This window comes from Leptopilina heterotoma, unplaced genomic scaffold, assembly GCF_015476425.1.
Source record: "Leptopilina heterotoma isolate Lh14 unplaced genomic scaffold, ASM1547642v1 Lhet_103, whole genome shotgun sequence".
NCBI lineage: Eukaryota > Metazoa > Arthropoda > Insecta > Hymenoptera > Figitidae > Leptopilina > Leptopilina heterotoma.
The window spans coordinates 712,068-733,887 of NW_025110818.1; the positions used below are offsets into that span (position 1 = coordinate 712,068).

The 21,820-nt window shown below is 26.4% G+C and overlaps 2 protein-coding genes and 1 long non-coding RNA gene across 3 annotated transcripts in view; 1 reads left to right on the forward strand and 2 right to left on the reverse strand.

The window, feature by feature from the left end:
* LOC122501448 (insulin-like receptor) overlaps positions 1-8,431 on the reverse strand; it is a 141,177-nt gene extending 132,746 nt beyond the window's left edge. The window contains exon 1 of the mRNA XM_043610909.1: positions 8,295-8,431. The gene's annotated coding sequence lies outside the window, so the exon portion shown is untranslated. The remainder of the gene's footprint in view (positions 1-8,294) is intronic.
* Positions 4,304-6,030, forward strand: LOC122501469. The gene is made up of 3 exons (XR_006301568.1): positions 4,304-4,970; positions 5,445-5,598; positions 5,817-6,030. It is a non-coding gene; the product is annotated as an uncharacterized LOC122501469 (long non-coding RNA).
* A 1,876-nt stretch (positions 8,432-10,307) lies between the features above and the next one.
* Positions 10,308-21,728, reverse strand: LOC122501457 (rapamycin-insensitive companion of mTOR). Its single transcript, XM_043610933.1, has 9 exons — positions 21,069-21,728; positions 20,935-20,982; positions 20,527-20,683; positions 14,435-17,629; positions 13,996-14,125; positions 11,265-11,638; positions 11,046-11,148; positions 10,846-10,953; positions 10,308-10,744 (listed from the first exon to the last, which is right to left on the reverse strand). Exons 1-9 carry the CDS (start codon positions 21,127-21,129, stop codon positions 10,373-10,375), a joined length of 4,548 nt encoding a protein of 1,515 aa, XP_043466868.1. The 5' UTR covers positions 21,130-21,728; the 3' UTR covers positions 10,308-10,372.
* Positions 21,729-21,820: the final 92 nt, after the last annotated feature.

The following is a 21,820-nucleotide window of genomic DNA, read 5'->3' on the forward strand; positions in this document are numbered from 1 at the left end:
AGAAAGGAGGAGGAGGAGGAGGTAACACACAAGAAGAGAGTTGAGAGAGCGTGAGAGAAGAGACAAAAGTGGGGGATGAGCAAAGAGAAAGATTCAAATTTCAAATATGGCGCGGCAATGCTGTGGAATGCGGTTGTTATAAAGTATATACACACCAGCAAGACACATTTATTTTACAGCTTTGTTCCCATTGACGAGAATTTTTCACTCTTGTTTTTTATAATACACACACATTTACTTTATGTACTGTCTTGTTTCATTATTAAGTCTCAATTAGATTTACGATCTGGATTCACGTACTATATATATATACATATATTGTCTGATGTTTATATATATCGTTTAAAGTAATTCACAACTTCAATGAAGTCATAAACATTAGCAGTGAAATAAAGCATATAATAAAAATTATAAGTACACTTGTATATTATTATATACGATGCACTTAAAAAATTACTAAACCATAATTTATTGTTGTACATTTATTTTTAATTTCATTTATTGCATTAATCCTCCAAAAACTACTCTTCTAATCCCAAAATTTTCCACAAAATAATCCCACATTTTTTTATACTTAAAATTTTCATTCTTTCAATTTTTTATTAATGAGAATTAAAATATTTTTTAAACCTGCCCTTTAATTATTTATCTGTGACGAGTGCCGAAGAAAATTATACAAAAAAGAAAGAAAATTAATAAAATTTTCTTTCTTTTTTGTATAATTTTCTTCGGCACTCGTAATATTAAATAATTTTTCATTAAAATAATATAAATTACCTACTTTTCAAAAAAATATGTTTTCATGCGGCTTTTCGGAGCGTTAATAATTTTAATAATAATTTAATATAATAATTTTAATTAAAATAATTATTTCATAATAAAATCATTTTTAATTAAAATAATTATTTTACAATAAAATCATTTTTAATTAAAATAATTATTTTATAATAAAATCATTTTTTTAATTAAAATAATTATTTTATAATAAAATCATATTTAATAAAATATTTTTCACACACAGTTTAATATTAAAATAAATACGAATTGCGAAGAATGTTTAAATAGAGAAAAAATATGAGTTCATTATAAATATTTAGCGATTTTCAAACAGTAGTTGGAATCGCAAAATTTCAACGGCGTCAATAAACTGTTATTTACAAAGAGAATTTCAAAAATGATTTCAAGTATAATAACATGTAATTTTCAAAATGACTGAGTGCGCAAATTTTTGCCAGTTATATACACAGCGCCTTTTTAATCATTTCGTTCGCCGAAAAGCCGCGTGACAACATATATACATATATATATATATATATCTTCATTCCCCTCTTTCTTCTACTTTTTTTCTAATTTCATATTTTCCCCTTTCAGAAGAATATGCTAGTGAACCGAAACTAAAAATTATTAAGTCATTGAAGAAATAATAACAAAAATGAGAATCAGAAAAACAAAATGTTAATTAAAAACGTCCCTAAAGTTGAAAAAAATCGATTTTCTTTTTAAATAATAGTCGATAAAAGTTTTAAAATCATAATATTTGTAAAAATGTAATGACTTGTAAAAATGTCAATTATTATAAATAAACTAAAATTCTTTTTTTATTCCTATTCTCTTGATTAAAGAATAAAAATTCCGAGCTCATTTTTTTCTGATCTGTAATATATTTTATCGTCATATGCGCTCGTAATATAAAGTGTAACTATATTTTGTCGAAAGTAATTTAAGTTTTCCAGATCAAAGACTTTTTCTGTGAGGAAATAAATTTTAACTCCTTCTTTCTATATTTCTTTCTTTGTCTCTCTATTGCAATAAACTAGAGATGGAAAAAAAATCTGCTTACTATATAAAATATGCATTTAAATAATTAAATTTAAATTTAAAAAATAAGCATTGCTTTCAAAAACTAAATTCAAAAAATTAATAAAGTTAAAAGTTCCAGGGTTGCCAGAAAAATTGAAGTTTCTTTTCCCTGATTTCCAAGACAAAATTTTTGACGTTTTCCCTTGACCCTAAAGAATATTCTGATTCACTTTAAAAAAGAGATTAGATACTCAAAAAAATGTTCTATTACATTTATTTATCAATTTCTTCAATTATTCCCATCTTTTCGAATTTAATTATTATTTTCTAGAATTTTTAATTAAAATTCTTCTTTTAAATCAATTATTTTTAATAATTCTTGAAAAAGTTATTTGAGAACCTTCAAATCAATTTGTTTACCATTCAAATTTACGTAAAATTTCCATTATTAATTCTACAGAATTGTTGATTCAAATTATGGAAAATTCAAATTTTCAAACAGTTTAATTTGAAACCTTTTCAAAATTCAATTATTATCTCAAATCTTTACTGAAATTCATTTTTAAATCAATTTTTATTAGAAAATTCTACGAGAATTCAACTATTTAAATAGAAAAATAAATGTGATCAAAAATTTGAAAATAACATTCTTTTTAAAGAATTTTATTATTTTTGAAAATATAATTGAATTCTTATAAAGAACTTTATTAAAAATTTAGAAATAATTGAATTTCTACTTAGAAATTTATTATTTATGAAAATAATTGAATTCTTTCCAAGAATTTAATTTAATTTTTTGACAATAAGAATTGAATTTCAACATAAAATTATATTCAAATTTTTGATAATAATTAAACTTTTTCAAAAACTTTAATTAAAATTGTATTAAAAATAATTCAATTCTCATGAAGAGTTTTATCCCAATTTTTGAAAATAATTGAATATCTACCAAGAATTTTAATTAAAATTTTTAAAAATAATTGAATATACTTCCAAAGAATGTCATTAAAATTTATGGAAAAAATTGAATTCTTTCGACAAATTTTAGTTAAAATTTTCAAGAATAATTTCAATTGTCGACGAATTCGATTAAATTTGTATAACAAATTATTAAAATTCTCCGATGAGTTTTATTATTTATTAAAATAATTGAATTTTTAAAAAGAATTTCATTAATTACAAAAATAATTGAATCCCTGTAAAAAAATTTATTAATTAAGAAAATAATTGAATTCCTGTGAAATTTTTATTATTTATAAAAATAATTAAATGTTTGCCTAGAATTTTATTAAAAAATTTTTTAAATAATTAAATTTTTTTAATTCTATTAAAATAGACATTAAAAATCATTGAATTGTGGAAATTTTTTGAAAATAATTGAAGAAATTTCTAATTTATCAAGATATGTAATAGAATTCTTAGGACGAATATTATTAAAATTTTTGAAAATAATTTTAATTCTGTGAAGATTTTTATTGTTTATAAAAATAATTAAATATTCTTATGAAGAATTTTCACAAATTGTTTGAAAATAATTGAATTACTTCGAAGAATAATTATATTCACATTCTTGCGAGAATAATTTCTTTCAAAAAATTTAATAAAAATGGTATTAAAAATAATTTATTTCTCATGAAGGATTTTATCACCACAATTTTTTAAAAAGTAATTAAATTATACCAAAGAATTCCATTAAAATTTTCTGAAAATAATTAAATTTCAGAGAAGAATCTTATTTAAAATCTTTGAAAATAATTGAAATATTTAGAGAAATTTTATTCAAATAATATTGAAAATATTTAAATTTCTGCGAAGAATGTTACTAAAATTTTTGACAATAATTGTTTTGGCGAAGAATTTTGTTATTAATAAAGATAATTGAAATTTTGACGAGAATTTAATTAATTTTTGAGAAGAATTTTATTACTTTTGAAAATAATTGAATTTCAGCTGCCTTCAGCAATGATTTGTAATTTTTTCAAAATTCTATTGTTTTTAGTGTTTTTACTAATTTCTTCTATAAAACTATTATTTTTAAATAAAAATTATAAAATCGTTTTCAAAAATTTCAAAAAGTATTCCAAAGTTGTAGAAATTAAAAATTATTTTTCAAAATTATTAAATTGACAATTATCAATAATAATATAATAATAATTAAAAAGTGATTTCAGTAATTAAAAAACAGAGAGCCAAAATTATAAAATTGTATTTAAAAATTTTAAATCGTTTATAATCAAATCCTGTTAAAAATTGTAAAACGGTGTTTAATAATTAATAGTCGAAAAATTGAATTAAATTAAATTTAATTAAATTAATTACTTTAATATCTGCGAGATTTGAAATATTTACTTCTCTAGGAACTTGTACCAATATTCTATTTTTTCCTAATGTTTTAAAATTTTCATCTTTAATTTATTGTTTATATAATTTATTTTTAACTCCATCCTACCTATATGCGATATACATCAGTTTAATTATTTAAACAAAATTATCTCATGGCACATCTTTTCAAATAAATTCCACATCTTACCATCCTCAAAGCTTAGGATCTCTAGAAAGGAGTCATATTACTCTTGTTGAATATTTTAAAAATTTTGATACTAAACAAGATCGGGATGAATGGCTGCGTTACGCTATTTTTTCCTATAATACCTCCGTTCATGAATCCACTGGATTCACACCCCATGCATTGGTGTATACGGGAGAGAAGCGAGACTCCCCACCGCGATAAGCGACGAAACAATTCCTCCGACTTATGTAGATTATTTAAAAGACTTGTTTAGAAAAATCAGCGATATACAAGCAACTGCAGCAGACAATATAATCAACAAAAAAAAAAAAAAAAGTGCCTATAGATCTACACGGACGATCATCGATTCCGTCCCGTGAGGGGAAGTGAGAATCCCCCTCCACCACTAGGAAAGGATTCACGCCCGTATCCCGAGCCGAACTCAGGACTGGCAGTGCGATCGAGTTGTCGTATAAAACTGCCTACAACTTTCATTCGGATAAAGAAGAAAGCTATATTTTTAAGTACCTCAAACAACAATCCATTCCTCAGATGCATGATACTTGATCAGTTCATACTTCCGACAACAACATCCCGACAACAACCAAAAGCTATAGGAACCTCCGTCCTTATATACTAACTGTGGAATTTTTCACCGCTTGTGAGAAACATTTTTTCTTGAAAAAAAAAAATATTTATGTGAGAAATAATTTTTTTCAACTTTCTAAAAAATAAAACACGAGAAAAAATTAGTCGGTCAATTTTTTTTAATAATTAATTAATTAAATAACAAATAATTGTTGTTAATTACTAACTCTTAACACTAATAAATCTTTAAAGTACAAAATGAAGATAATTTATGATTTTAACAATTTATCAATTGTTTAAACAAATAATTGTTGTTAATTACCAACTCTTGACACAAAGCAGTTGGATGCTTGAAGTTTTTTTCTAATTTTGCAACTAACAAATCTTTAAAGTACCTATACAAATTGAAGACAATTTATGATTTTAACAATTTATCAATTGTTTAAACAAATAATTGTTGTTAATTACTAACTCTTGACAAAAAAAATTATTTTGAATAATAATTGTGCTATCCCTATGCTATCTTCGCTCCGAAACTCAAACTTAGGCCCCTGACCGCATGGTGGGAGAAGGTTATTTCCCCTCACGGGACGCAATCGATGACTGCCCATCTACACACCGTGTGAACGTTCGTTTCGATCTTGTCATTGTGTGCACAGATAATTTTCAAGATTAATCGGAATGCACCATTCATTTTACACGTGAGTAAATATGGGAAAATTCCTACTGCCGTGAATGAAATGATGAATGAACCTTGTCACATTTTTTTTCAAATTTAATGTTTCCCTTTTTTAATTTAGTTTTACAATTAACAATTTTTTCTTTTCAAAATTGTAAAACAAAAAAAATTCTCCTCCTGAATTAACGCCAATAAATATCCAATAAATAACAGACAATGTTTTTCTATTTTTTTTCCTAGAGTAATAAAGAATGTGTTATATGTTGGTCATCGTGACGTGTCGGAAAGCAAATAGGAAGTGTTTTACATAGCGAGAGACTAGAAGAGCTCAAAGAGAAATATCCTGGAATGTGACACTATAAAGTCGTTTATAACTAAATTGTCTATTCGGTCAAGTTGAAACATTCTGAGACAATTCAAAAAAAAAGTAGAACGAAATTTGTACATTAAAATATAATTCAAATAACTCAAAAAAATAAATAAAACATTTTACAATTACAAAAAAACAACAAAAACAAAGTAAATAAAAATAAATTATAATTTCAAAACATTAATTCTGTGGAAGAAAGGCATAACAGCATAACTGCATTTGTCATGATTTCGAGATAAATTAATTTTAATGTTCTCTCACTTCTGTAAATTCAGAAAATCAACAGATTTGTTCGGTCTTTTGCATTTAGTATTATTATTTAATATATTTTCAAAATTCTTTTATAACATTTAATAAAACACACGATTTGATATAAATTTTGATAATTTTTCATCGGAATCATGAGTTTTATTGCACTTATGCGGTTATGCAAGTTCAGATTGTATATGAGTCCAACTTCAGACACTTTTAATGTCACAATTTATTTTGGTTTGATTTGTCATAATTAAAAAGATTTTTCACACAAAGACAAATTAAACTATTAATTCGTTAGAAAAAATTATAAGAGTTTATTTAGTTACAAAATTTTTTTTTTAAATGTTTTTAATTTACTGAAACGAGAAAAAAAATTTACTTTACTGTTCAACTTGAAAAATTTTTCAATTTATTTTTTGAAATACTTTCCAAAATTTTTTAGAATAGAAATACCCTTAAAAATAAGTACATAATTAAATGCACAATTTATGCTATAAAAAATTTGTTCCAGTTTTATTAAAATAAATATATATTAAATTTAAAGTACGAAAAATGTATTTTACTAAAAACATTTTATTACAAAATTCTTATTGTTTTTATTCATAAAGATTATTTTCATTTTTAATTATGTCAATTGTTTTTTAAGCAGCATGCAGTTATGTTATTATGCAGGTCTCTTTTTGTCAAAAACGCAATTATGCGATTATGTTTTCCATTATTTTCTACATTAATAACCATTTTAATGATTTTTCAGCTATTGAACTTTGAAGAGCAATATTAAATATATACAAATCTGATGTTATCTTAAATTTGATAAAAATGTCAGTTATGCTGTTATGCCTTTCTTCCACAGAATTAAAACTGATTAAAAATACCCCTTTATTTAAATAAATTACCATTATTTAAAAAAATGTTTAAAAAAGACTATTCAAATATTATACAAAATATTGTAAACAAAACAATTAGCGTTGTTTATTTATACACAAATATTATCTATCGAGATAAAGAAAACATATATGTCACAATTTCTAAAACGTTCGAATCGTTTAATTAAAATTTCAATGTTTATAATAAAAAAAATTCTATTCTAATTTTCATAGTCGAATTCCCCCCTCCCTTTTTTTTTGTTAATAAAAGATTAATTTGCCGTATATGTCATGAACGATCTTCTAATGTGGACACGTTTTCCTAAACTAAAAGAAGAGCAAGGTCGTATGATACGCTCCATAAACCCCATTTTAATGTTCTTATTTTTCTCTAAACGTCACAATGTGTTGGATTTTATCAGAAGAAAAAAATATTTCTCAATCAAATTTAAAGAAATCGTTTAGTAAACATTAAAAAATGCACCTCGGAATTTCTAGAAGACTTTCCCTTTTAAGTTCAAAAACAAAAAAATAAAAACGAAACATTTGGAATTCCGAATAGTCACGTGTCAGTGTCACAACAATAGATGATCGATTTCAACAATTGCAAAAACGTAAACAAAGCAAACTATACGTTCAGATATTTTCAATTTTTATCCGAATCACTGCACACTACGATTTCAACACAATTTCCCACATTTTAATGAAAACAAGTAAAAATAGAATTGATATGGTAAAATGCCAAAGACGGAATTCTAAAATCAGCAAAAGGGAGAGAAAAAAAACAACAAAGAAGAAGAATATTGTCCTGTCATTCGACCATCCAAAAAGGGTGTCATAAAAACCGGGTGTGAAAAATGACAGCACAGAGAGAGAGAGAAAGAGTTTCGTCTCAACTTATCGACGTGTCTCTTGGCTAAAAATTCGCAACAAAAGATAAGAGAGATAACAAGCATCAAAGTAGAGCTCAACCTGTGTTGGAGGAGGCACTGCGTCATAGTTACTAGCGGAACCGTATGTTGAAAGAAAGCGGTTGAAGGACGCCGACCCGAAATCAAAATGTTTTCCCAAGGAGCGACTTTTACAAGAATTTACACTACATTCACGATCTGTTATCAACATAATGCTAAATTCAATTGCCAAAATAATAACAGAAACATGTTTCCTATCACACAGTCATTTTTTCTCTATATATACACACATAGATATATTACTAAAAATACTCACTATCACCACTATCACACTCTCCTGACAAGATTAAAGCGAAATAGGATGTGTCATAACCTTAGTGTGACAAAAACACCATTACATCAGAATTCACTTCTTTTTTTTTTCTTCTTCTTCTTCTAAATTTTTGTTTATTGTCACAAACACTGTTATTAAAAAAAATGAGGTCGAGGTTCAAAACCGGCAAGTTAACACCACGTTTACGCACTAACACGATGCCCGTAATCGCAAACAAGAAAATCGGTGTTTTCACGATTCGCGCACAAGTTGTTTACCACGCCATTTCCCCCCTCAAATTGAGACGCAATGGTGTGCGCAATCAACAACTGCGCACCTTCCGGGACATGTTTATCCCGAAAGCAGAGGATTTTACACTTGCTTCCATTCAATTAAAACAATCACTCGCAATATTACGTTCTTTCAATTACAACAATAACAATTGCGATTATATCGAATAACGATTGTTCACGTGAATTTAATTAAACAGAACGATTAGATATTAAAAATTCACTGTAAAATACGAGAGAACTTGGCGCGTGCCGTCCGGTTTAAGATGTTGTTTATTTGTGACCAACACTGCCATCTGGTGGCGATAAGTGGAAAATCGATGTTATCGACCTTTAGCGCGCGAACATTTAAATTCTAACTTTTGTTTAAACATTTTCTTTTCGTTATTATTCTTTTTGTTATCGTTCTTTTATGATAATAATAATATTAATAATAATAAATAATAATAATAATAAATAATTAATTTTAATATATTTATAATTTTTAAACTGTTTTATATTTTCTGATGTTTAAAAATAAAAATTTTCTACTTAAATTCTAAATACGAATTTTTAAAAATTAAAAATGTTAATTAACTAATGATTATTTTAATAAACTTTAAAATTAATTTAAAAGCCTTTGTTTTATTTTATTTATAAAAATAAAATTTTGAACAAAATAAAATCACAATTTTTTATTATTTAATACATTTATAATTTTCAAATTTTGTTTATACTTTCTGATGTTTCAAACAAAAAATTTTCAACTTAAATTCTAAATACGAATTTTTAAAAATTTTAAATAATTAGTTAATTAACATTTTCAATTTTTAAAAATTCGTATTTAGAATTTAAGTACCTAGAAAAATTTTATTCTTAAAGATCAGAAAATATAAAACAGTTTGAAAATTATAAATATATTAAATATTTTTAGTTTCTAAATGAATAACAATTGACTAGAATTTTCAAAAATCGGTGAATAGGAAAAAATAAACTCAATTTTAGCAAAAAAAAATTCATATAGTTGAAGACATTGACTAATTAATATTTTAATAAACTTCAAAAAGTTTGTTCAATTAATTAAAAAATTTGTTTTAATTTTGTTTTGAATTCTATTTTTATTTGAATTTGAATTTGAATTTGAATTTGAATTTCTAATATTAATAGAATTTTAATTTCTAAATAGATAATAATTTAAAAAAAATTAATTATACTTTTCAAAAATCGTTAAATAAAAAATTGATTGTTTGTAAAAAAATTATATCCTTGAAGACATTAACTAATTATTTTAATAAGCTTCAAAAATTAATTTTAAAGTTTGTTTTATAATTTTGTTCTGAAATTTATTTTTATGATTTAATTAATATTAATAATTTTAGTTTCTAAATGAATAATAATTAAAAATAATTATATAATTTTCAAAATTCGTAAAAAATTCGCATAAGAAAAAATAGATTCAACTTTGGAAAAAAATTCGTATAGTTGAAGACAAGGATGGAAAATTATTTAAATTATTTTTAAAAAATTAAAATTTTTAAAAAGATATTAATTATTTAAATTATTAAACAAAATAGAATTATTAAAAATAATGTAAAATTTGAAGAGAAAAATTGAAAAGAAAAGTGTGAAAAGAAAAGTTCTGAGTTTTGAATTTAAAAACGACTGGTATAATTGTGTCAGTTTCCGTTTTATTTTTTTTTTCTCTCTCTCTCTCTCTCTCTGACGGCGAAATTGATTTTTTCTCTCATTTTTTTTTTTTTTTTTGCTTTTTTAATATAAAAATATGTACAGATGCTGAAATATCAAGAAGTACTATTCAAGGTTTATGGCAGTATTTGTACCTGTTACCTTTAAAATTTTCTCCGAACTCTTAGCCACTCTTATTCGTTCTTCTGGTTTGAGAATTTCAGCAATAATTTTCTCATCACTCAATCTCTCCGCGATAAGTGCAGTTTCTTTTTTATTTTGTGGATAAACAATTCGTGGCTGTCCACCAGTTGTTGTCGCCTCTTCTTGCACCGAACTCAATGGATCATTCTGAAGACACGAGGGTGTCACTCTACCATTAATTTTAGTCTCTGAAGGCTTTGCCGATAAACGAGAATTATCCGAAGGCGAAGTAGGAACTGATTTCTCTTCAATATCTAACGTAATACTCAATATCTCCGCTGGCTCTTTGTATAGCTATTTTATGAAAAAAAAGAAAGAGAATATTAAATTAAAATTCATAATTAACAATTGAATTTTTTTCCAAAAATTTTTTAAAGATAAAATACAAAATTTACCGCATCAAATGAAGAATCTAAAAATAATTCTTGTAAAAATCGACGAGCTGGTATCCTGTAAGTATTATTTCCTAAGCGAGCAGAAACCTCAGAAAAAATACAAACGTTCTGAAGAAAAAGAGAATTATATTAATTTTATTTAATTATTATTTCAGTAATTAGAGTTGAAATTCTATTTACAATAAAAAATAATTACTTACTTGAAATTTTTCAGGATGCCTCTGACGCAATGTTAACAATGTTTGTTTACTATGTTTATATAATACAGGATTCGCAAGACGCTGCACGTGCTTAAATATATCCCTGCAAAACAATTTATTATAAATATAAGCAAAACTCTTCACTGAATTAATAACTTAATTTTAATTACATATTTAATTTTAATCATTTAACTTAAAAGGTTTAAATTAATTTTTTACCTCGTTATTTTGGAGTCCAAATCAGAATCTTTAATATTATTTGTTCCGCTGTAACATATTAGGCACACACGAGAATGATCTCCGGCAACATCATACTCTGAATTTGATTCCTCATCGGCACCACTTGGATCAACGTGAATTTTTGATTTCTCCTCTAGTCTACCCTTAGACAATGGCCGCACAGGATTAGGAAACATTGTCGTTAATTTCCTCGGAAGGCAAATTCCCATATATGACGAATTATCATTGTCAATTGGTGGTGGCAGTGTTGGTGGCGGTGGCGTTGACGATAAAATACTTTCGGCAATCCAACTTCGTGAAAATTCAAATTCCGATAAACTCTGCAGCGATAATCTACCGTCCGAACTATACATCTGTTAAAAATAATAAAGCATATTAAATAATACAAATAATAACGATTTATTAGAAAATAAATATTAATAACTAGCAATTATTTCAATACAATTTTAATAAAATTTCTAAATTTTATTTAACTATTTTTAAAAGCTTTAATACAATTCTTCTCAAGAATTCAATTTTTTTTAATTTTTAATAAAATTTTTCGAAAGACTTTAATTATTTTCTAAAATAATAAATTCTTCGAAAAAATTCAATTATTTTTATAAATAGTAAAATTCTTCGCAAGAATTCAATTATTTTTACAAATATTAAAATTCTTCTCAGAAATTCAAATATTTTCAATACAATTTTAATAAAATTCAATAATTAAATTTATATTTACAATTATTAACAGATAGACGATTTTTTTTAAATAGTTGAAAAAATTCTTTATTTAATTGAATTATTATAAAAATTTTCAATTAACATTATTAAGAAAAACTACATTATTTTCAAAAATTTTTCAAAATTTTTCAAAAGAATTTAAATTTCTATTCATAAAATATGTAATAAAATTTAATTTAGTAAAATTTTTAATAACAATTATGAAAGAAATTCCAGTGTTTAAAAAAAAATCAAAGAAATTTTTTAAGGAGACGTATTTAGGATATTTAAAAATTTTAATTAAATTCTTCGCAATAATTCAATTATTTTCATAAATAACAACATTCTTCGCAAAAATTCAATTATTTTCAAAAATTCAAATTTACCTATAAACTTTAATTAAATTTTTTGGAAGTATTCAATTATCTTTTTAAAAATTCCATAAAATTCTTCTCGAGAATTCAATTATTATTTTAAAATTTTTAATAAATAGAAAATTTTTTGTGAAAAATTTAATTATTTTAAAAAATTTAATCAAATTCTTCACAAGAATACAATATTCTTCTAAAAAACTTTAATAATATTCTTCGCAGAAATTAAATTATTTTTTAAAAATTAAATAAACTTCATGGAAAGAATTCAATTATCTTAAGAAGTAAAAAAATTCTTATCATGAATTCAATTTTCTTTATAAATAATAATTTTCTTCATAGAAATTCAATTATATATTTTCAAAAATTTTAATAAGTTTCTTCAAAAAAATTTAATTATTTTCATAAATAGTAAAATTTCTCTAAAAAATTGTTTTTTTTAATAATTCAATAAAATTCTTCGCAAGAATTCAAATATTTAAAAAAAAATAAAATTTCTCTGAAGAATTCAATTATTTTTAATAATTTTGACGGATTTCTTCGCTAAAATTCAATTCTTTTCAAAAATTCTTAGAAAGAATTCAAATCTCTTCATAAATAATTCAATTTTTGTAAAGAATAGAAAAGAATTCCTCAAAAGATTTCAATTACTTTTAAATTTTAAACACATACTCTCAGCAATAATTTAATTAATTTTAAAAATTATAATAAAATTCTTCGAATGAATTCAATTTTCTTAAATATTTTAACAAGATGCTTTTATAGATTTCAGATAATATTAATTTATTAAGATTTTTTGCAAAAATTCAAATATTTTCATAAATAATAAAATTTCTCTAAAGAATTCAATTATTTTCAGAAATAACAAAACTCTTCGCAACAATTCAATTATTTTCATAAGCATGTTGTAACATTTCTTGAAAGATTTCAATTATTTTTAAAAATTCTATAAAATCCTTCGCAAGAATTCAATTATTTTTATAAATTACAATCAAATTCTTCGCGAAAATCAAATATTTTTAAAAAATTAATAAAATTCTTCACAAAAATACAATTCTTCCCAAAAATTAAATTATTTTTGAAAAATTAAATAAACTTCCTGGAAAGAGTTCAATTATCTTGATAAATAATATAATTCTTGTAAGGAATTCAATTATCTTTATAAAGTTTAATAAAAATTTTCGCAGAAATTCAATTATTTTCAATATAATTTTAATAAAATTCTTAGCAAGAATTCAATTTCTTTCCATAAATTTTAATTAAATTCTTTGGAAGTATTCAATTTTTTCAAAAATTTTAATAAAATTTTTTGTAGAAATTCAATTATTTTTGAAAAATTGAATAAACTTGTAGGAAATAATTTAATTATCTTTATAAATAATATAATTCTTAAAAGTAATTCAATTATCTTTATAAGTAATCAAATTCTTAACATGAATTCAATTATCTTCATAAATAATAAATTTCTTCATAGAAATTCAATTATTTTCATAAATAATAAAATTCTCGAAGGAATTCAAGTATTTTCAATTTTTTTTGATAAAATTCTTTGCAAGAGGTCAATGATTTTAAATAGATAACTATTATCGGATCTATTTGAAAATTAATTTTTTTTAAAATGAAAATTAATTCATCACCTCTAAACTGCTTTGAGAAAAACTTGGCCTACGATAACGTTGAATAGTACGAAGGCGAGCGTAACCCTCAGCATCTTGTTGACTTAATCTCTGAACACTGGATACAGGACTTGGAGTCTCGCCTCTTTCCCTAAAAATAAATAAATAATTAGATGAAAATAAAATTTAAGAATAAATTCATGAAATTCATGAATAAATGAAATAAGACAATAAATTTCGTAAATAAATAAATAAAATAATAAGTTTTCCGGGCAAATTAAATAAGTTTTCTAAATAAATAAAATAATAAGTTTTCTACGTAAATAAAATAAGTTTTCTGGATAAACAGAAAAAGAAAATAATTAATTAATTAATCCTAAGGGAATAAAATAAGTTTTCTAAATAAATAAAATAATAACTTTCACTCTAATAATTATTGTAAATAAAAAAAACTGCTCACGGAAGAATGAGACGGCGAACTTCCAATTCAGTAGCCGCGCTTTCCGATCGATTTCTCGTTCTTCGAATAACTGGTTCGGGAAATTCGGGTTTTCCATCGCTGAGACTGCGATGATGTCGTTGAACAGGCGGTGGACTAGGCGATTGACAAGGAGCACAATGCTGCACAATCGGCCACTCTTCGCCTCTCTTAAATCTCACGCATGGCCAATTTAACGTCGTAAGTACATCCGCGCCAGCACGATTTGTACTAACCAAACTCAACGAATACATCGCCGTCGCTCTCACCACATAATAAGGACATGTCTCCGCCATCAATGTCAACATTTCAATAATTCCCAAATTCTTCAACTGCTCCATTCCCTCGGCCGATAGTCCCGCATGGCCCAATACCCACAACGCCGCCTTCACCCTCAACAAACGTCCCTCAAAATTCAACGAAGAATTCTCCTCTCGACTCTCCAAATCGCCCTTCCAACTTCTCTCCGGCGTCGTTCGTCTCGACTCATCCAAACTCAATTTCCTCCGAATCTCCACCAACGAATCGGCCTTTTGCGGCGTCTGACTCTCCGACAATTCCATTATTTCCGAATCAATTATCGTCTCGAGACGCGTTGACTCGGCCGCCTCGTCAGTGCCCGACTCCTCCGACACAAGATACGAATCCTCAATAATCGATCTTGACGATTTCATATTCTTCATCGACATCTCCTGCTCGGTGACACCGTACTCATAGCGAAATCTCTGCACAACTCTCGCGAATCTCTGCAAAACATTCCTTCTCATCAGTAATTGCAAACCCAATTCATGTTGAACTAATTGACCAATTAAATGCGGTGGTATAAATGCATCGCGTGGCGAAATTGGAATATTCGTATTCCTCCTCATGTAACTACCATTCTCACCACGTTGCCTCCTCGTCAGAGAATCATGAATTTCCCCCTCAATCAATCCCACGTAGCGTTCAGCAAAACCTCCCGTTTTAATCCACTTCTCAAGCTCCTCACTCGGTGAACTTAAACTCGCAAAACCTGATTTCAACGAATAGAGTCTTATTTTCAATAAATAACCCCTATCGCCAAGATTCATTAATATACGATCCCAATCTTTATTCTGTTGAAAGAACACCTCGAGATAGTGCGGCTCCTCACATGCCTCATGAAGAATATCAAGAGCCGCCGAAGCGACAGCTTTACTAGTATCAGACAATCTCTCCGATAAAATTGTAATTGCCCATTGAAAGGCATCCTTCATTTTAGCTCTCAATATACATCGTAAAAATTGTGTGGCATAAAGTCTTGTACTCTCTAGTGAAGATTCGGAAATTATTTTGTTCATCACTTTTCGATTGACACCATTGCCGGTGTAATCCAAACTCGACATTATCAATTTCACGTAACAATCGTGATTTGTCGATATTGCGAGTTCCTGTAATTTTTGCAGTAGATTGAAACTCTTTAGAATCACTGTGCCCTTCGCCGAATGACTCATTTGTCCAAGAAAGAGAAAATACTTTTGACAGCAAGTCGTCGACATGTGCCTCGGTGAAAATAGACAATCGTGAGCTGATTGCGCTGTTCTTATGGCTGTTATTTCATTCGCAATATCTGCAATTAATTCATTGAGAAAACGGGTACTGTCCGGCTCGGGTATTTCCAGGAGGCAAATTATGAGATGACTACCGGCGAGTGTCGATTCACGAGCTAGTGTTGCGGTGCGTCCTAGCTCAATTCGACTGAATTGATTTGATGACGGTTTGAAGTAACGTATTAGTTTCTTGATGAAGAGACGATGATCGGTGTCGTGAAGGAGTTTGAAATAATCCTCCCTCGAGTGTAGAATTGCGCGAATAATTGGCCAGTTCCATGCGAGTACGTCGCGTGTTGTGAGGACTTGGGATTTCTTCAAAAGTGCCGCTGATGAGGTTTCACGACGGAGCCAATTTTTGGGAGTGACGGGAATGTCCGTTTTTGGTATTGTCGATCGCAGCCAATTGCCACCTTGGATCATTCGATCGAGAAAGAGACTGGTGGGTGAGGGACGTTCGCGCATCATTGAGTGCATACGTCCTAGGATTGTCACTGCCGCGAGGGCTTGATGTTTACCGCGACTCGCGTGAATCACCAAATTCGGCAGCGGAGGCGTGAGATCGCACACCTCAGGTGGTAGAAGTGAATGCGATAAATGTAAAAGTCCACCGAGAAGAATCGCCGCTCGTACACAGATGAAAGTATCAGAGGTGACAATCGCCTCGGCGAGGGCCTTGTGCAGACCGCATTCCAAAAGTACATAGACCAATAGTGCAAGATGCATTTCGGTGATATTCGGACTCCGCGACATTAGCGAAGGAAGTATCGTCTTACCCTCAGCGGCAATGAAACCTTCCGATAATTTCCAAGTCTCGCGCACTCGATTCGGATCCACTGCTGAGAGTGCAACGTCCGGCTCGTCAGTCCACAAGGGCAATGGTATTCCCAATAATTCGTAGAAAAGCTCAAGAACCGCTCCTCTGACATCCTGCTGTTCAACGTAGAGAATATTCACAATCGACTTCAAACCCGACGTGTGATTCGGATTACAAAAATGAATAACCCCCGAGTAGGATCGTAGAACACTCAGAAGCGCGTGTTTACTAGCCGTGAATTTTTGCTGACGATCTTCACTCGGTCTTTCCAAACCCGGTGAATGTAGTTCACAATACGGTGTTGCGAGGCAAAATAATGAGACGTGATTCCTCGTCTCGGGTGTTGAGAGTAATTTCAAAAGAACTCCGACCGCCGATTCAATTATTGATGGACTTTGTCCGTTCATTGCGGCGCGTGCCAATGTCGATATTCCACTGCAATTTATCAGTAGATTTGAATTGAGAACGCCTAATTCGCAGAGTGTTGAGAAAAAAGCGTGAAAACCACGATCCTTTTCATCGATACCGCCATTCGTTAAACTTATCAACGATCTCGCTAGTGCTGGACTAAAATATCTTGGAGCAAGGACCAATATTCTTCTCACTAAACGTAAAGCTTGTATTCTTTCCATTTCGGTACGAAGATTAACGTCCATACTACGTGCCAGAAAATATGGATATTGCAACTTGTTGATCGAGACAACATCTTGCTCTTTTTTAAGCATATAACGAACGGCACGCAATGCCGCTGCACGCACCTGTGTAACTTCGTGAATAAGTCCCACACGCAAACTGTAACACATCAAATATTCAAATTTTATTACTCTTATAAATTATCAATCTTTTCTTATTTTCTACCAAAGAGTATCAAGTTGAATTTATATTACAATTTGCAAACAAAAATTTTTAATTTAGGATTAAAATTTCTAAGAATTCTAATTTTTAAAAAAGCAAGGATCACAGTATCTTTAAATCATTAAAATAGGTAAAAAGATGAATTATTAAAAAAAATGATAAAAAAGTGACAAAAATTATAATTTAAATACTATTAATTAACTAATTTTTTCCTAAAAGTTTTAAAAAGTATGATTTCATTGTATACCCTTTCAGATCTTTACAATCTCCTCAACATCACTACTAATCTTTCCTAACTCACAAGCTCTTTGGGTTCCTAAAAGTTTTAATAAAAATCTACAAAACAATTCAATTATTTTCAATTTTCAAAAAATTTAATAAAATTCTTTGCAGGAAATAAATTATCTCTAAAACTACAAAAAAATTCTTCAAAGAAATTCAATTATTATTCTCAATACAATATTAATTTTTTTCGAAAAGATTCAATTATTTTTAAAAATTATAATGAAAATCTTCAAAGAAAATCAATTATTTTCAAAAATTGTAATAAAATTCTTCATAAGATTAAATTATTTTTAATTCAATTTTAAATAAATTATTTGCAAGAAGTAAATTATTAACGAGAATTATAATATTCAATTATTATTTTTTTTCAGATATTCAATTATTTTCGAAAAATTTTAATAAAATTTTTGTCAAGAATTCAATTATTTTCATAAACAACAAACCTTTTGTCAGAAATTCAATTATTTTGAAATATTTCAATAAAATTCTTGGCAAGAATTCAATTATTTTCATAAATAACAAACCTTTTGGCAAAAATTCAATTATTTTGAAATATTTCAATAAAATTCTTGGCAAGAATTCAATTATTTTTGAAAATAGTATAATTTCTCTAAAGAATTCAATTATTTTTAAAAATTCCATAAAAACCTTCGCAAGAATTCAATTATTTTCATAAATTACAATCACATTCTTCGCAAAAATAAAATATTTTCAGAAATAATAATATTTTTCTCAAGAATTCAATTATTTCATAAATTTCAATTAAATTCTTTGCCAAAAATAAAAAAATTTCTTAAATAGTAAAATTCTTTTTAAGAATTCAATTATTTTCATTAATAGAAAAAATTTTTCTAAAGTTTTCAATTATTTTTAAAAATTCAATAAAATTCTTCACAATAATGCAATTCTTATAAAAAAGTTTAGTAAAATTCTTCGCAGAAATTCAATTATTTTCGAAAAATTGAATAAACTTCCCGGAAAGAATTCAATTATCTTCATAAATAATATAATTCTTGGAAGGAATTCAATTATCTTTAGAAGTAATAATGAATTCAATTTTCTTCATAGAAATTCAATTACATATTTTCAAAAATTTTACTAAACTTTTTCAAAAAAATTCAATTATTTTCATAAATAGTAAAATTTCTCTAAAAAATTCTTCTATTTTTAAAAATTCAATAAAATTCTTCGCAAGAATTCAATTTTTCCCATAAAGTTTAATTAAATTCTTTGGAAGTATTCAACTATTTTCAAGAATTTTAATAAAATTTTTGGTAGAAATTAAATTATTTTTGAAAAATTGAATAATCTTGTTGGAAATAATTCAATTCTCTTCATGAATAATGTAATTATTGGAAGGAATTCAATTATCTTTCTAAAAAATATGAAATTCTTAGCAAGAATTCAATTACCTTTATAAATAATAATTTTCTTCATAGAAATTCAATTATTTTAATACATAAAAAAATTCTTCGTAAGAATTCAATTATTTTCATAATTAATAAAATTCTTAGAAGGAATACAGGTATTTTCATAAATAATCAAATTCTGCAAAAGAATTCAATTAATTCTAGAAATAATAAAATTCTTCGCAAGAATTTAATTATGTATGAAAATTTTATTAAAATTCTTCGCAAGAATTTAATTATTTTCAATAAAAGTTATTAAAATTCTTGGCAAGAATTCAATTATCTTTATAAATAATGAAATTCTTAGCATGAATTCAATTGTCTTCATAAATAATAAATTTCTTCGTAGGAATTAAATTACTTTTAAAAATTTTAATCAAATTCTTCGCCAAAATCAATTATTTTCATAAATCATAAAGTTTTTTTTTAAGAATTCAACTCTGTATAAAAATTTGAATAAAATTTTGGTCAAGAATTCAATTATTTTCATAAATAACAAAATTCTTCGCAGAAATTCAATTATTTTTAAAAAAATGTATTAAAATTCTTCATGAGAATAAAATTATCTTCAAAAACAATATAATTCTTCACAGAAGTTTAATTACTTTCAAAAATTTTAATAATATTGTTCCTAAGAATTCTATTATTTTTATAAATTACAAAATTCTTCGCAGAATTTTAATTATTTTCAAAAAATATAAATTCTTGTCAGGGATTCCATTATTTTCCTTACAATTTCAATAAATTTTCTCTACAAGATTCAATTATCTCCTTAAATAATAAAATCCTTTACAGAACTTTAATTATTTTCAATAAAATTTTAATAAAATTTCTCTAAATAATTCAATTATTTTTAAAAAATTTAATAAAATTCTTTAGAATTAAATTATTTTCAATGTAATTTTAATTAGATTCTCCGAAATAAATCAATTGGCAAAAATTTTAATAAATTCATTGAAATTTAAATTAATCAGAATTTTTTAAAGACTAATTTTGATTGAAAATATTATTAAATGTTTACAAAATAGATGAAATAGGTGGAAAAATTTTTTTAAAAAAGCGTGAAAAGATGACAGTCTGTGATTCCTGAAAAAGGATAATATGCAGAAAATTATTTAACAAAACGAAAATAATACTCACCAACAAAATAGCTGTTCAACAGAATATCCAAAATCGTTGGCGTCATTTTCCCTAATGAGCTTAACGAATGCATTCAAATATGCAAGTTTTTTACCGGCCGAAACTCCTTGTCGTTGACAGAGATTAGTTAAAGCCTCTTTTATATTCTCATTTAAACCTGAAAAAAATGCTCCAATTTTACAAAAATACAATAATATATCTATGTTCAATATTCATTCAATCTATTCAGTGAAAAGCAGATAAGCAGTTAATTTACATTTTCAGGAAAAACAACACATAGTTAATAATCTCAGAAAACGTATTAATATATTGATAAAAAGGAAAAATTATTAAAAAAAACGTAAATAACAACCAAGTAGTATATATGAAAGATTATAAGAAAAGAATAAAAGAGGTTAGGTCAGTAACCTTTTGACAGATCGAGCTTTACACAGCGGTCTTCGTTATCCTGTCGACCTAGAAAAGAAAAATGATTCAATAAAAAGAAAGATAAATTTTAAGAATACAAAAAATTTATCTCTTTGATTTTTTCATTTACTTACTTCGATGTGGTCTACTACTACGAAGGCTTCTACCCCAAATCATCCAACTAGATATTGCCATTTCAACCTTTAATCGCACCTTCTTCTAGAGACACAAGCCATTGAAGCACTAGACAGACTCTCAAACTATTGATAAATTAAACATAATGACATTATAATGTCATTATGAAATTTTACATTCATCCACATTTCCAAAGATTTTTATGACTTTTTTTTAAATTACTTTTAAGATTAATCATACAGAGGCAAAAACGTCAAAAGAAATCAGCATTTCAAGTCCAATTTCGAGTCTGAGAACTCCTCACAAACAATTTAAAAACTTGTCGTTTTTCCAATTTCCTCATTTCAATAATTTGATTCACCATAAATAAATTAATATCCCCAACATTTTTTAATTTATTTTAACACATATCACTGACATAATTCTTAAACTTCCACACTTGTGAAATGCTTGCGAGGCTTGTGTGTGATTTTCACATTTTTTGGAGGTTATGTTCCACACTGCATTTTTCATTTATATTTATATTTTTGCGTTAAAAATATTTTTAGCATCAATTATACTATTTATATATCCTTGAAAAAAAAACGGTTCAAAGATTATTTATACGGATTTATGTGTAGAAAATTGTGATTTTAGATTTACAGGCAGGCAAAACGAGATTCTTAATGTTTTATTGTGGTGGCAATACTTTTTTATATTATAAAAACCGACAAACTCCGATTTTAGTCGAACATTAACGATTTCAATTCAA

What these genes read in the sequence shown, in the direction of transcription:
- LOC122501457 (XM_043610933.1), bottom strand. Translation starts at nt 21,129, where the DNA reads ATGGCAATATCTAGTTGGATGATTTGGGGTAGAAGCCTTCGTAGTAGT. An exon ending in GTTGAACAGCTATTTTGTTG is followed by an intron (nt 17,630 to 20,526) that starts GTGAGTATTATT and finishes GATGTGTTACAG; the next exon opens with TTTGCGTGTGGGACTTATTC. An exon ending in TTGGACTCCAAAATAACGAG is followed by an intron (nt 11,149 to 11,264) that starts GTAAAAAATTAA and finishes ATTGTTTTGCAG; the next exon opens with GGATATATTTAAGCACGTGC.